This window comes from Dermacentor silvarum, chromosome 1, assembly GCF_013339745.2.
Source record: "Dermacentor silvarum isolate Dsil-2018 chromosome 1, BIME_Dsil_1.4, whole genome shotgun sequence".
NCBI classification, from domain to species: domain Eukaryota; kingdom Metazoa; phylum Arthropoda; class Arachnida; order Ixodida; family Ixodidae; genus Dermacentor; species Dermacentor silvarum.
The window spans coordinates 64,831,495-64,845,999 of NC_051154.1; the positions used below are offsets into that span (position 1 = coordinate 64,831,495).

A 14,505-nucleotide genomic window follows, 5' to 3' on the forward strand; every position below is an offset into this window, starting at 1 on the left:
ATTTACGAGGCGGAGCGTTGTGGCCACGTACCACGCCGCCGTATCCTTCGCAGTGCAAGGCATTTAAGGAGGAAGGGCAGCACAGCGAAGGCAGTGTTTGATTGCTAATAACTCCGCTTCTGCTGAACGCATTGAAGTACTTTTTGCAGCAAAGTGATTGTGAAATAGCCTATTTTCACTTCAAATGTATTTCTCCACTTCGATAAAAAGAGGTTCAGGGCCCCTTTAAATCAGGGAGGGGGGGATGCTAGAGGTCCTAGTGAGCATACCTACACAAACAATCGGTACGACTGTTTAGTGCCCCATCATTGTGTGTAGGAACACTGAATTTCAGAAGTAGTTTTCATCTCCTATTCCATAAACCAGTACGAAATGACTAAAAACGAAGCAGAAAAACAAATAAAAATATTCCTGCTTAAAGGATTGTACGAGTTTGATCATTTGATCAGAGATGCACCCACAAATTTGTCAATAACACACTACACTTCTTCAGCCTTATGCAAAGGAAACCACACCAAATACAGCAATTTAACTCAAGTGCTATTATATATATACATAACTACAAATGTAAACAAACGCTCAGATGCAGGAAGTTCACTACGAGTGCACTGTAAGTGGTATATTTACGATAAACCATGAGCACATTATAGGTAAACACTACCAATAGCAACATGGAACAGTTAAAGTCAGAAAGCCACAAGCACAATACAGTACTTTTTATACGTGTCATGTACTGAATTCACTACACGCCCAACAACTCTGAAAGCACATGATAATGCACAGCCTCAGAAGGAAAAACCCTTCTGTACATATCTATAAGCATGTATGTAACATATTTCCATTGATGTAATGCTGACAGACTTACTAAATGCATGTAAAGTGCACTTCACTGATATACCCAAGTCAGATGGCCTTCAACATTACGGCAAAACATGATGTTTTGGAACAAAATTTAAAAATGTTTGCACAACAAATAAAGGAAAGGCATATGCCATAGGGGAATGGAGTAAGGTCTGTTACATTAGCTGAAGAAGATTGCTTGTGCATTTGAAAGTCACATGAAGCCAGTAGAAAAGCATCAACACACTGGGTCCTTGTTGAATAGGTAACAAGGAAGTTTCAGAGGACATGTCTCCTAGTGATGCAGAAGAAATGTTGCTAACACATCAAGATTTTTTATCACTGCACTGTGCTGGCTGTTTCCTTTCCGTTTGCGTCTGCTCCTCTTGTGTGCATGGCAACTTCACATGTAGGTCAATGGGCTTGTCATAGCCCATCAAGTGTTCCAGGGCTCCAGCGTCCTGGAAGTTTTGCACCTCCACAAACAATGGGCGGCCTTTAGCGAGAAGGGTTGTGAATGGGCCGGGGATGGTAGGCACTTTTACGTCATCAGCAATAAAGCTCATGTGTTTCTTGCGGTTCAACAGGCTCAATGTTGTTGCATTAAATTCCTTTGTGTCAGGGTCGTACGTGAGTTCAGTAACATATCTAGAAAAAGAAAAGGCAAAACAGAAGTATTATAATAAAGCTGCGATGGTAAGCACCTAGAAAGAAAGAAAGAAAAAAGAAAGAAAAAAAAAAGGCACTCCACCATGAAAAGTTCAGTATCAGTGCCATCAGGGTACCGGTTATTATGCTCAAAAGTAATAAAGAACAAGCCGTGAATGCTGATGTGAGCATTATAAAATTGGTTATATCAGTATTCAGCATGCAATTATCACTTGTTGGTTTCGAAGTATGACGATTTGCAACAGGACACAACGCCTGATAGTGTGGCATTCTTGGTATACAGCACAATCCCCCTACAGCAGGCATCCAACTTACGGCTCCAAAAAGGTAAGCATTTTACCTGTACGTATCCCCAAATGAAAATTAACTGCCATAAGTAACTGGTAAGATATTTTAAAAGCAGATAGTAATACCTCCTGGTGATGTAGTGCAGCATCAGCGGAGTGACGAATATAAAGAATGATGCACATGACACCACGATCACGGTTGCACCAAGTGATGCTCCACTTAGCTTCTGAAGTAAAATGGGCTGCGCCAGAATACCAAGAAAGCTGGTGGTCAAGGACAGGCCTTTGACCATTTTTACTGTGGAGCGAATGGAGCCCAAGTAGACAAGGGTCTTGCTCTTTTCGCCGTTATTCTGTTTCCGAGCCGTCGACGTTGACAAGTAGCTCCTTTGCAATACACGGGAAACAATTGGTTGCTGAAAGAAAAAGAAACGAAAGCATATGAACACATCATGCTCGCACGTGAATACCATTTACTGTAGCTTGTGATTCCTCATTCCTGTCAACTACATAAACTAAACAGCTAAAATTCAGAACCATCAGGAATATAGACACAAACAGACAGCAAAGCCAACATAAAGTGAACTTACAGCGTGCTTTCCGTAGAGGTGATCGCATCTGAAAGCCCGTAGAGTCACCGCTCCCAATAAAGAGTTCTGGTAAGAAAGCTTGGGGAGCTTTCTTACAAGGGTCACAACATTCATTTTAAACACTTTGTTACTTATGATACGGCGAGTCCAGAAGCGCAAGCCTAGAGATCACACGATTCACACCGGCACAGGACATTCATGACATTCGAGACACCTACGTAACTTTGCGCTTACAAGCTGGGAAGCTCGAATAATCTTGATGGTACTTTTGTTTAAGGTACACGCTGCAAATAAGTGGCGCGGTGGTCACAAGTGTGTCAGCCTTTTAACATTTGAGTCAGCCTTTTAACATTTGTGTCTGACTGTGATATGCAAATATCCACGGCAAGTTTTTCTTTTCTTTAACTAGGAAATTTTTAACAGTTCTGTTGCAGACATAGGTAAAACAGGTAAATTTACCGAGTAATAAAATAAATGTAAGTAAAAATTATTTATTACCTGATGTCAATGTTACTAATTTACAAAAAACTATTATAAAACAATATATTTACGTATGTTAAGTGCACCCGTACACATTGAACTTCTTACAAAAATGATTGTGGGAAAACTGTCAGCACCTGGCATTTGGCGCACTATTTTTTTTTTTAAAAACCTTCGCATACATCAATCCGTGACTAGCCAAGTCAAGCGGCGCCAAGTGCGCTATCGATCGCGAATAGCGAAAATGACTATGAGAGTAGCAAGAGACTGATCAGTGATCTGCTATCGAAACACCGTGTATGCGCTGACCTGATTGGTGAAAATGGGTGTTTCTTGTGCGGAGAAATTTAACCTACGTAGAAAATTAGGTGTTGACTGAACTGTAGCGCGATCACGTTCCATGGAAAATGTTGCTGTCAGTCTTTGCAGGTGTCGTAGGTTTAGCAGTACATGTTGTATTTCTATTCTCGATATTTGATATTTATTTTAAGTCGCCTATCATTCACGGACTGCCGGCATACGAAGTGCCGTTGCCTTCGCCAGCTTCGAGGCTGGTGCTCATCGTTGCAGACGGTCTTCGCGCGGATAAAATATTCGAGCTTCAGAAAAATGGAACATCGAGAGCGCCGTACCTGAGGTAAAAATTGAACGATAGTGTAAAATTAAATCAAGGATAATTCACGAGCAGTGTGATGGTGGCTTGCATACAGAAGTTAAGTTTAACAAATGTTCAAAACGTTCTTACGGTGCCATGTGTGCGGGTAAGGTATATTTTGCTCGATGTGCATCGGGTAATCGGCAATCATGGGGATTTCGTCTGCATGCCTTGCTGCACATGAGGTCTGGATATGCGAGAGCATGTAGTCGACCTCCTAGTACTGTTGCAAATAAAATATAATCGTCAAGTTTAATCAGATTTGTTGTAGAAATATTTTAAAGTTGTTGATGTCCACATCCATAAATGGATACAACTAGCAAAGGAAATACTAATCGAAATTGCCGACAATGTATACATAGTAGCTTGCAATGAAGCAAAGTACCTTAATCATATCCAGGGCGTTTACGGTGTCTTGGTTACTTTTGTTTAGGCCGTTCATTTTTGGTTTGTATGAAGGTTGGGCCGAAAGTAGTGTAGGGATATCCACAGTTCTTAAAATTTGACCGAGAACTGATATTAAATGCTGAAGCCCTCTCTGAACAGCAGTTATGAGATGAAGCCAGTGCTGTCTGTGTAAATATTTTACAGTCGTCAATAACACTGCAGGGTTTTCTCTTCGTGTTGAACCAAATGTATCCTTTATTTAGCAAGAATTCCATGACATTATATTGTTTTGCTTGAAATTGATTTCCAATTTTTAGAAGAAATATTCTAACATATCTGCATGCAAGATGGGTGACTGTACCCGTGTGTGCTATTTGATTTACATGTGTATGTTAATAAAATGTTTAAGTCAATTTCGTATTAGCTTCAGTTGAACCCTGCTATTTGGATTAACTCATAGAGACAAGGGAAGGTGGTGGGGCAGATACTTAAGATGGGCTGTACAGCCATTTTTCAAGCCAATATTTGAGGCAAAATTTGGTATTTTCCAAACCACTCCAAACTTTCTTTTTCCAAAAGGACCTGAAGTCTGCAAAATTTTAGCCAAAGATTGCTTATTCATATAAAATTTGATACATCTTGTATACACGAACAAAATTAAACAGCAGAAAATGGCCTATACAAATAGTTCCCGGCTTCTCTTGGTCATTTTTAGAATTTATTTGCACAGATAACACCTTTAGTTGTAAATATCTCTGTCTATGTTGAAGCTGTCAAGTCTTTCACATGGGCCATTTGCTAAAGCCGTGCACTTATTTTTTAGGATGCGCAATAACATTGGAGCAACATTTTCTGTGCTAATTTTTCTTGTAGGGGTGTAACGTGAATTGGCAACGAGGGTAAAAACTTAGTTAATCTCACCAGCAGGTTCTGTTAAAAGGTAAAATTCTAAGGGGCTGTGCAAGTCATTTACAAATAGTACAAGTAAGAAAACACTTTCAGCTGACACTGCCAGCCCACAATAGCTCAAGAATTCAATTAATTTTACTGTTTAATGTAAAGGATTTCACAGTAAGATATTTGTCAAAACTCTTTGCAGCAACTTTCCAATAACATTGTTAGTGTTTTTGTTAACATGCAAGGTTAACCTGTGTAAGTAATAATATTTAGGATTTTGTCATGGGAATTACTATGCAAATGCAAGGAAAGAGACACCACACAAGAAAAGACACAAATCAATGTAAACACAGAATACCAATTGATTTTCATGAACTAGCTAGCCCCTCAATATGTTCTACTTAATAATGTTGGGCTCAACATACAGCTTCAAGGTTCTGTAATTGTTTTCAGCCTTCACAAGACAGCTGCTTAAGTTTCATTGCCTTTTGCATGAAGCTAGTACTGAAACAACTGCAATAAATTACTAGCTACAACTAATGGCATGCATACTTCATACACTGACTTACTTTTTTTTTTAGTTCAATATATTTTGTATTCTTCAGCATGTGTCATTTTTGACAAAAGTTCCCAGGCTACTGCGCAAATAATTGGGAACTAATGTTATGCTGTTCGATGAAGCTCACATTCTATCCTTAGCACTCCACAAACTCTGGAGGTGGAGGAAAATGATTTCCCTCACCCTCAAAAGCCCCTCGGGAGTTCCACTAAAGCTTCACCACATAGCAAAAATGTTTGACGAAAGGAGGTACATTATGCATGCTCCTTCTGCCCTCCCATTGCTCCTTTTCCCCTCCCATTGCAATCTTCTCCATGCTTTTCATGGCAGCAGTGGAATTTCCTATTCTGGTTGTAGACAAACCACTGTATATGCTCCCTGCTATGATGAATTGCATCACTGTGAAAGTGTGTGAATTTTTTCTTCCGATAAGTTATGTGGCAATATTTATTTTACAAAGTTGTAAGGGTGTTTTAACACTTTTTTACAGATCAATTATAACTGAAAGAGGGAGCTGGGGAGTGTCACATACCAGAGTGCCAACAGAATCGAGGCCTGGCCATGTTGCCCTCATAGCAGGATTTTATGAAGATGTCAGTGCTGTCACCAAAGGATGGAAGCATAATCCTGTAGAGTTTGATTCAGTGTTCAACAGAAGTCGACATGTATGGGCATGGGGTGCAGCAGACATGGTGCACCTATTCACAAAGGGTATGATAAGGCATCACTCCTCTGCCTCTTGAGGCTGCATATTTCATTTGTTCACCACAAAAGGCTGTTCAGCTTTGTAGTCATTTTTGTAATCTGATTCTGCTGTATATGTCAAGATAGTGCTTTATCTGTCGAGATAATTGTTAATGTGATCATTGAGGAAGAAAAGATACTTATTAAACATAAGATAAATATCTTTTGCTACATGCATGCCAGTGCCTCACTGAAAACTGGTAACAAAATTCTGAATCATTGTCTGTAAATATTGAATTTCTGTGTTGTAGTTTTGATTATCCTTTCAGTGCCGCTTTTAACTGTGCATTCAAATAGTACCAGCATTCCTGCTGCATTTAATAACCACATGCTGACAGCAGTAGTCTTGGAGTTCCCTCTCATGTCTGACCTCATACATATACTGCTGTGGGCATGTTCTGTCAGCCAGAACGTAGCATGTTTGATCTTTGTTTTTGTTTGGCTGTTGGCTTTTATGCTGAACAACACTTACAGGAGGCAACCATGTATTGAAGGGGCAGTAAAATTTGGTTAATGTTTTACACACCATATCCAGTAATGAATTCCTGATTATAATACTATTCTCTTTGGGTTTGTGAAATTTTCCTCAAATAAGAAACTAGGCCAGAACTTAGCATCGCTAGCTCTCTTAAGCATGCTATTGTGGTGACTGTGATGACTTGACAGCTGTGCACGTGTGCGTCACGGGCTACCTTCAGACTCATTTATCAATGCAACGTTTCTGTACCTCTTATCTCTTATAAACTTGGGATTTCCTGTGCACTGTGATGTGCCCATGTACACTCAACATACCAAGTTTTCTGTTGGATAACTCCAAAGTGGATGAAGTCCGCTTATAATGCTATATAGAAATGTGTGACTAAATCTCATTCTTCTAACACAGCAGCCCAGTGCTCTAACCATTAGGCCACAATCGCACGCATTCGTCTCTTGTGCCAAATTCACATGAGTGTCATGTGCAACTTTCGTGCATTCTTCCCTCGTGACTACTGCTTTGAGGTGCTGTGTTAGACTGCACGGACTTCTCATTGGTGGCCGCAATTAACAGTGGTTGAATGAGCAATGTCACTGGAGCCAATGTTTTGGCAAGGAGACGTCTTCACGCTGATGAAGACAACTCCCCTTGTCAAAACATTGGCTTCAGTGACATTGCTTGTTCTACCTCTGTTGATCACTTCAAACTTCCTTTTCCTGTGAACTTGTTCTCATTTGCATTGGTGGTAGTGTATGATTATCTACAGTCGAACCCAGATATATCGAACCCACATATAATGAATTATTGTGTATAACAAACAGCAGTAAAATACCCTCGACAATTTCGTATAAAATTTTAATTTTATATATCGAAATACAGTGGAACCTCGTTGATACAGTCTTCGCGGGAGCTAGAAAATAAAATGCATCATCCAAAAATCCTATCATCCAAAGCAAGCCCCAAAATGTAAGAAAACAGGCTTACTTGGTGACAAACTCGCTAGCAAAGGTTCGTGTGGCGTCGAGTGATGCTGCTCCGCATAACACTGCTCTGCATGACACGCCTGTTATGCGGAGCAGCATCACTCGACATCACGTGAACCGCAGCCAACACACTTTTATTGAGAACTTAAAACGGCTCGTCAGTTCTCGCTGAACTTTCTATTTTTCCAAGTTCGTAAACAAGTTCTTTTGAAAGTTGAAAAACCAAGGCGCTGTTTCCTTCGATACCCAAGGACCGCGCGATGTCATCGGCCTTCTCCTGTAAAACTTTGCCGTCAATGTTAATACTTGCCGCTCTCACCTCCTCAAACCAAGCCAGGAGGATGTCTTCCCATTGTCCATGCTGTGCATTTTTTATTTACTTTACAATGGCGCCGAAGACTAGCACATTTCTGCGAATCTCTTCACACTTGCCGATGATGGTGTTCGGAGTTAAAACTGGCATACCAAGTTCACTTGCCAGATCCACACGCTTCTCCTTTGGGTTTTCTTCAAACTTGTAGATGATATCGAGTTTTTCTTTCAAAGTCAGTGCCTTGCGTTTTATTGACATAGCCACAGAGGTCACGGCACCACGAGGCCAAGAATTCCAAAACAAAGGAACACTGTAGAGCAGCGTGACACAAGGAGTGATACAACTGGTGGACTAGGCAGGCGCTTCATTCAGCCACGTGATTTCATAAAGATCTTGCCTGAAAAGCCAACCAAAACAAGCGCGAGCGAAAGCTGACGCGAGCAGACGACACTACGAGTGCGAAAATAGCAGTCGGGCGGGACCGCATGACACAAGTTTCCCACGCATACAGCACTGAAGGAGCAGCTTTCATTGGTCTGCTTTGCTCGCGGCTTGTTTGCCGCCGGGGCACGTGACAATTTAAATCGGTCCAGGACCGATCCCTCCCACAGCACGAAAAATCCGTCTCACGGCATCTTTTGTGGCACGCGTTTTGCCATCGCCGGCACGCAACGCGTGTTTTTCCGCTAGTGTCGTCAGCCCTTAACAGGTTGTTCGTGGGTCGTTGAAATGTAATTTAATCTAGTACACTTGAATATAAAGCTACGAGTTTACAAAAATATCAGTTTGCAGTCGTATCATCCAATTTCAGGTAAAAACGTGATCGTATCAACCGCATGAAAATACATTGCTTCTATGGGGCTTTGGCCGGGAAAAGAAAAAAAGACGCATCATCCCGAAAAAACGTGTTACGCAGAATCGTATCAACGAGGTTCCACTGTACCTATATATAGAATTTTTTTGTGATCACCTTCAGATTCGATGTATCTGGGTTCGACTGTATTTACGTAATTTTGTTAAAACCAAAGGGTACAGACATAACTATATAAAAGTTCAGAACACTTTTTTTGAGAATGCCTCCATAGTTAGACATACAGTGTAGACCGCTTATAACGTAAGTCATGGGAGTCGCGAATATCTGCACTATAAGCGGTACCGCACTATAACCAAAATAACGATTTTCAAGCCCTGCACGTATGCAAAACATGTAGACCAAGCAGGTAGACACGCTTTGTACTATCGCGCGCACATCGCGATTACGTTTTCGCCAATGAGCTGGCGAAAACGTAATCGCGATATAGCTGGTGCTCTTCAAGTTCGACAGCTTTGCACCGAGTCAAAACGAAACAACTGTTTGCCGCTACCGCTGTGGAAAAAACCGTGACCGCTATCGATGCGATTATGAACGGTGTTAGATACGAACCCTTTCCCGGAATCACCCAAGTTTCCCCACCACCTTAAAAAGGTCATCGCATTCCAATTATGGTGCACGGAGGCGCATCAACCACGTTACCGGACCCGTCAGACAGGTTGGCGACTCCTACCTCACGCACCGCACGTCGAGCTATTGTCTCTCCCCCTGCTTGACTCTTCCCAAAAGTGGAACGGGAGGCTGGCACGGTTCCAGGAAGGAAGCCTTGGTCGAGTGCAAAGCGGTTTTGCAGCTCTAGAGAGCCGTTCCGAGAACATCCCGTCTCCTCCAGCCGAGCGCTTCCAGGCGAGGAGGCAAAGCCGGAGGTAAATCAGCCATCGGACAATGAAGCCCTCGGAGCGTCCCCATTGGCCGAATATGACGGCACTTGCACGGGCCAATACCAGGGGAGGAAAATGACGACACCTGAGCTGGCTCGACGATTGGCCAAAAATGACGGGACCCCGAGAGACCCCGAGAGACCGAAGGGGTTAAAAGAGCGACAACTCGAGGAGAAGAGAGCTCTTCTTGCCACGGGCCGCAGCGTCCGAGATGCTGCCGGCCGTCGATCACTTTATGACTGTTCAGTATTTTGTATTTTAATCACTGTACATAATGTAAATAAATCCCTCCTGTTTCTCCCAAGTCCGCCTCAACGTCCCCCAACTCCCGCAACCAACGCCTACCAGATCTAATAACTGGTGTCAGCGATAAGGATGAACCTTCGACCGAAGCAGATACAATAACGGGGACTTTGCGGTGCCGAAGGCACGTGCCCGACGAACGCGCCGAGGCTAGACGAATGAACTACCATTCGCTGCAACAACTGCAGTCGAAACTGCGGTCGCTATCTATGCGATCATCGATGGCGACTATGCAGTTTTTAGGCACACGGCCAATGCACGTACCGAGTAAAAACAAAACTACTGTTCGCCGCAACCGCTGCTGAGAAAACTGCGGCCGCTATCGACGCGATCGTGGATGACGACTACGCAGTTACGAAAGCCCGCGGCCAACGCGATGTTATGCGTGGCGGTAAACGCAAGAATACAGGCTTTAAAGACGCAAAGAGGCTCGAAGCGTTCCGGTGTTGCTGTGATTCACGTACGATTTCAACTGATGGCTGTGGCGATGCGGACTCCGCCGCTTCGTTTCGGTTGGACACTAGTGCCGTTCTTGCTCTTTTGCGTCGCACATTTGCGGCGCTCCTCGCTCACCGAGCCCCAAAGGTAGTCCGAATTAACTGATGTGCGGCCAAATAAGTCCGAATTAACGAGAGTTTGATTGCATTGAAAAATGCATACGCCGGCCGGGAGCACGCATCTTGTTGAGAAGCATCCTCGCTGCCGCCCTTGTCGACGAGATTTTCCCGCGGAAGCCGCATTATAACCGGTATTTCGTCTCACGCGGGTGCGCTGTAAGCGGTATGAGTATACATGGAGTGCTATGGGAAAATTAACGGGAGTCTGAAAATACCGTACTATATCCGGTCCTGCACTATAAGCAGTTACGTTATAAGTGGTCTATACTGTATTTACTGTTGTAGTTGCAGGCTTATGCAGATGGTGAACATTGTGTGTTCATAATCTTTCAACTCTTTGCAGAAGTACTGGGGCTAAGCATTGTTTTACTAAATTTGATTTTGTCAGTTGTTCTAAGCCACACCATCTATGTATTTACATTTCACTTCATGTTACAGAATCCTTGGGACTTGCTCTCGCTTTCCACACACTAGAACTGCACCGGCTTATAGGGTTGAATCTTGCTGCATAAATTGCAAAAATATTATTCGCTGGTGTCTGCTTGTCTGCAGTTTATTTTTTTGCTTTAGTAATCTCAAATATAATGGTATATAGCATGTATTATCACACTGTGACCTGTAGAGGGACACGTTCACACAAGTAGGAGCACAGCAGAGGAGCCTTTTCCTATACTTGTAAAGCTGTTGCATGCCTCCACCACCAGAATTGCTCTAGCCCCTTACAAGTAAGCTTTCCTTAAACCCAGCTTACTTGTAGGCTTCTCTTGAGTGTACTAGTGGGCTGTTTTGCTACCTATTATACAATGCAGTTAAATCCATTGTAATAACATTGATAAAGCCATTAACTTTCAGTCATAAGCAATTGTCATTGTGTCTGTAGTACCCTCAAACATGGCACCACTGGAATAACTTGTGCTCAAGTATAAAGGCAATGTTACCTTCCCGTGATGGTGGCATGATGTCATGCCAAAGGAATGCACATTTTACAGATGGCTTTACACTGTGTTTTTGCAAATTTAACTCAACTCTACACCCTTATCATGAGGGGGTTTTCTGACGACTTGAAAATAATGTTAATAACTTTATTGTTGCTACATGAATTATTAATGGAACTTTAGCCCTGGACTAAAGAATAGGGTATCTTTAGGGGCTAACATTTAGCATAGTGCATGCTACGCAACAGCGATGTGCATCTGCTGGGACCACCTGCGTGTACCTGTGCGTGCACAGGAGCCCACATAGGCACGCATCAAATTTTATGACAGTGTTCCAACAGGGCACAATACGTTGCCCTTTGGAGTCAGACGCATGCACTCTGGTACAGCTGTGTTTGGCTGGTACAGATGCATTCACGGTAGCATATCAGGACAATAATTTGGGTTTGCAGCCCCTATATAAGATTTTTTCTAAGAGGTCCGGACTGTTGTTGGGCCATTTTGTGTTGTCACTTCCTTGCACTTAGTCAGGCTCTCGTTAACTCATAGACTCCTACCAAAGGCTCTCCCTCAAGTGCTCGCCTGTATTCTGCTGAAGATATTGAGAAATTTGTTTTTGAGCAAAACTTTCCAGTTGCTTGGTGCTCAAGCAAGCTGCATTTGAGACGTGAAATTAGGGGTTGTGGCATGAAAAATCTCATGTTATATACTAAGCGTGGGTCTGAATGTAAGTCAAGGTGCTTTCTTAGGATCCTCATCATGAACAACAAAGCAAGACCTCTCATATTTGTGTTAATTCAATGGACCACTAGCACACATGACTACTCCACTAATGACTGTAGGAACTATTGTCGTAGAAAATAAAGGCTAATATTTAGTGACATGATGTGTTAGACATTAAGCAGGTCAGAAAGAGATATCTGTACTTGATTCTATGAATGGTAAAGCTTGAAAATCATCTTATGTAACATGAAATTGCTATACATGCACTATACATGCACTAACAGTTGTTCTATTAGCAAATGAAATGTTTCTTCAGTATATGGAGCATGTCTAGGGGTCAATTTGTGATAACTACGGCCTATTTGGGCATCATTTTTCACCAGGTATTTCCAGATGAGAGCTTTTTAAAAGTTGTGAGCCATGATTTGACTACATCTGATATGTGTAGATAATTGCACAATGTGTTTTATTTGTACATACAGCTGGAACAGAAATAAATAATAGTGGTCCAGGTGATGGTAATAAGTGACACAGGGCATTTCAGGAAAGGCTGACAAAAATTCCAGATGTCCAGAAGACAGTGCAGCAGAAATAACAGGAGCATTTTTTCTTTTCTCACTCCTTTTTAAACATTTTTTGACAACACAGTTGCTGTCCTTGAGGCAAGCAGTGCAAAAATTAAGACTTGATACAAAGGTAAGGAAGATGAACCCAGCACTGCACATTATTACATATACCAGATGTAGTCAAATCATAGCTCGCGGCTTTTTGAAAGCTTAAATCTGGAAATATCTGAAGAATGGGAAAAATGATGCCCAAATATGCTGTAATTATCACAAGTAGACCCTTAGACATGCTTCATCTACTCAAGAAACATTTCATTTGCCTATAGGACAACTGTTAGTGCATGTATAACAATTTCATGCTACATAAGATGATTTTCAAGCTCTATCAATCATAGAATAAAGTACTACAGATATGTCTTGCTGACCTTATGCCTAATGTCTAACTCATCATATGCCTTTATTTTCTATGGCAATAGTTCCTTCATTCATTAGTGGAGTAGTCATGTGTTCCAGTGGTCGATTGAATTGCCATGAATATTAGAGGCTTTGTTTTGTTTTTCATGATGAGGATCCTAAGAAAGCACCTTGACTTATATTCAGAACCATACTCAGTAGAGATGTGAGATTTCTCACCCCATGGCCCCCAATTTCATGCTTCAGCTTGCTTGACCACCAAGCAACTGGAAAGTTATGCGGAAGACACAATTTCTCAATCTCTTCCTTACCTTTGTATCAAGTTTTATTTTTTTGCGTCGTTGGCCTCAAGAATAGAATACCAACTCACCCAGCAAACCATCCTTCTACAGTTAATGTGTTGTGTTGTGGAATAGTCAAGGTTTCTGATAAAAAGGCTGATTAATTAACAATAAAAGTTATCTAACTTATACACATATTTCAGTTGCTGGATTGAAGTGGGCAAGCCCTAGTTTCATGACCTCTGTCTCCCAAATGTACTACAGAATACATTGATGTTCCATATAATATTGTCGCCAAGTTTGTAGGAAAGATAACTAGGATATTCAGGATTATCACACAATGCCTGTTGTCCACTGCTGCAAGTAATGCTTTGCAAAAAAAAAAAAAAATTAATGCATTCGGTTTAGAAACTTCTATCTACTTTTGCCCAAATGTCCAGCGTATGAATATTTCCAGTTTAGTTTTAAGTGGGTTACATTATGTTCTTAAATATTAGTTTTAAACATCAATCTTTGCTTTTACATGATGGCATACTCGCACATCACAGATTTGCATTATATGAGGAAATTAATTGGGGCCTTTAGTCTGATCACGTCATTGTTTCATTCTCTTGCTCTTGATTGTTCTACCTGAGTGCCTGGTCGACACTTAAAATGCTACTCTTACACAATAGGGGACCATGAAAAGCATATTCATGCGCACACTTATGACACAAATGAGATTGACTTTGCTGATGAGGATGCCTCCAGGCTTGACTTATGGGTCTTTGGAAAGCTTCAGGTATGAGTGTGCTTTTATGCACTGATGTCTGCCCTTTCATTTTTGTATGTAGTGTGTATTAGCTACTCTGCATTGCCTTAATAACATCAGTTGGTAATTGTAGTTTGCAAACTTCTAATGAGAACGTTTTAATATCTTGCCACCTTTCACTCTGATTGTGTGAAATGAATTCAATTGTGAGCACTGCTACATTTTCTGCAGCCTGTTCGGACTTGAATATGTTGGCAGTGTTCCAAAATACTCATAACTGGAGG

The 14,505-nt window shown here is 41.7% G+C and overlaps 2 protein-coding genes across 3 annotated transcripts in view; one reads left to right on the top strand and one right to left on the bottom strand.

The window, feature by feature from the left end:
- Window positions 1-701: 701 nt before the first annotated feature.
- LOC119464538 (transmembrane protein 70 homolog, mitochondrial) lies at window positions 702-2,640 on the bottom strand. Its single transcript, XM_037725561.2, has 3 exons — window positions 2,387-2,640; window positions 1,923-2,212; window positions 702-1,488 (listed from the first exon to the last, which is right to left on the bottom strand). The coding sequence occupies exons 1-3, from the start codon at window positions 2,498-2,500 to the stop codon at window positions 1,167-1,169; spliced, it is 726 nt and encodes a 241-aa protein (XP_037581489.1). The 5' UTR covers window positions 2,501-2,640; the 3' UTR covers window positions 702-1,166.
- A 435-nt stretch (window positions 2,641-3,075) lies between these two features.
- The window catches only part of LOC119464525 (GPI ethanolamine phosphate transferase 1-like), a 52,775-nt gene continuing 41,345 nt past the window's right edge, over window positions 3,076-14,505 (top strand). For both annotated transcript variants that reach the window (XM_037725543.2, XM_049668810.1), the window contains exons 1-3: window positions 3,076-3,503; window positions 5,855-6,075; window positions 14,145-14,251. In XM_037725543.2, coding sequence (XP_037581471.1) covers window positions 3,274-3,503; window positions 5,855-6,075; window positions 14,145-14,251 — 558 coding nt within the window. In that variant the 5' untranslated portion in view covers window positions 3,076-3,273. The remainder of the gene's footprint in view (window positions 3,504-5,854; window positions 6,076-14,144; window positions 14,252-14,505) is intronic.

Coding starts and splice junctions, on each gene's coding strand:
- LOC119464538 (XM_037725561.2), bottom strand. CDS start 2,500: ATGAATGTTGTGACCCTTGTAAGAAAGCTCCCCAAGCTTTCTTACCAG. Junction 2,213..2,386: donor ACCTCTACGGAAAGCACGCT/GTAAGTTCACTT, acceptor TTTTTCTTTCAG/CAACCAATTGTTTCCCGTGT. Junction 1,489..1,922: donor CTGCACTACATCACCAGGAG/GTATTACTATCT, acceptor TTCTTTTTCTAG/ATATGTTACTGAACTCACGT.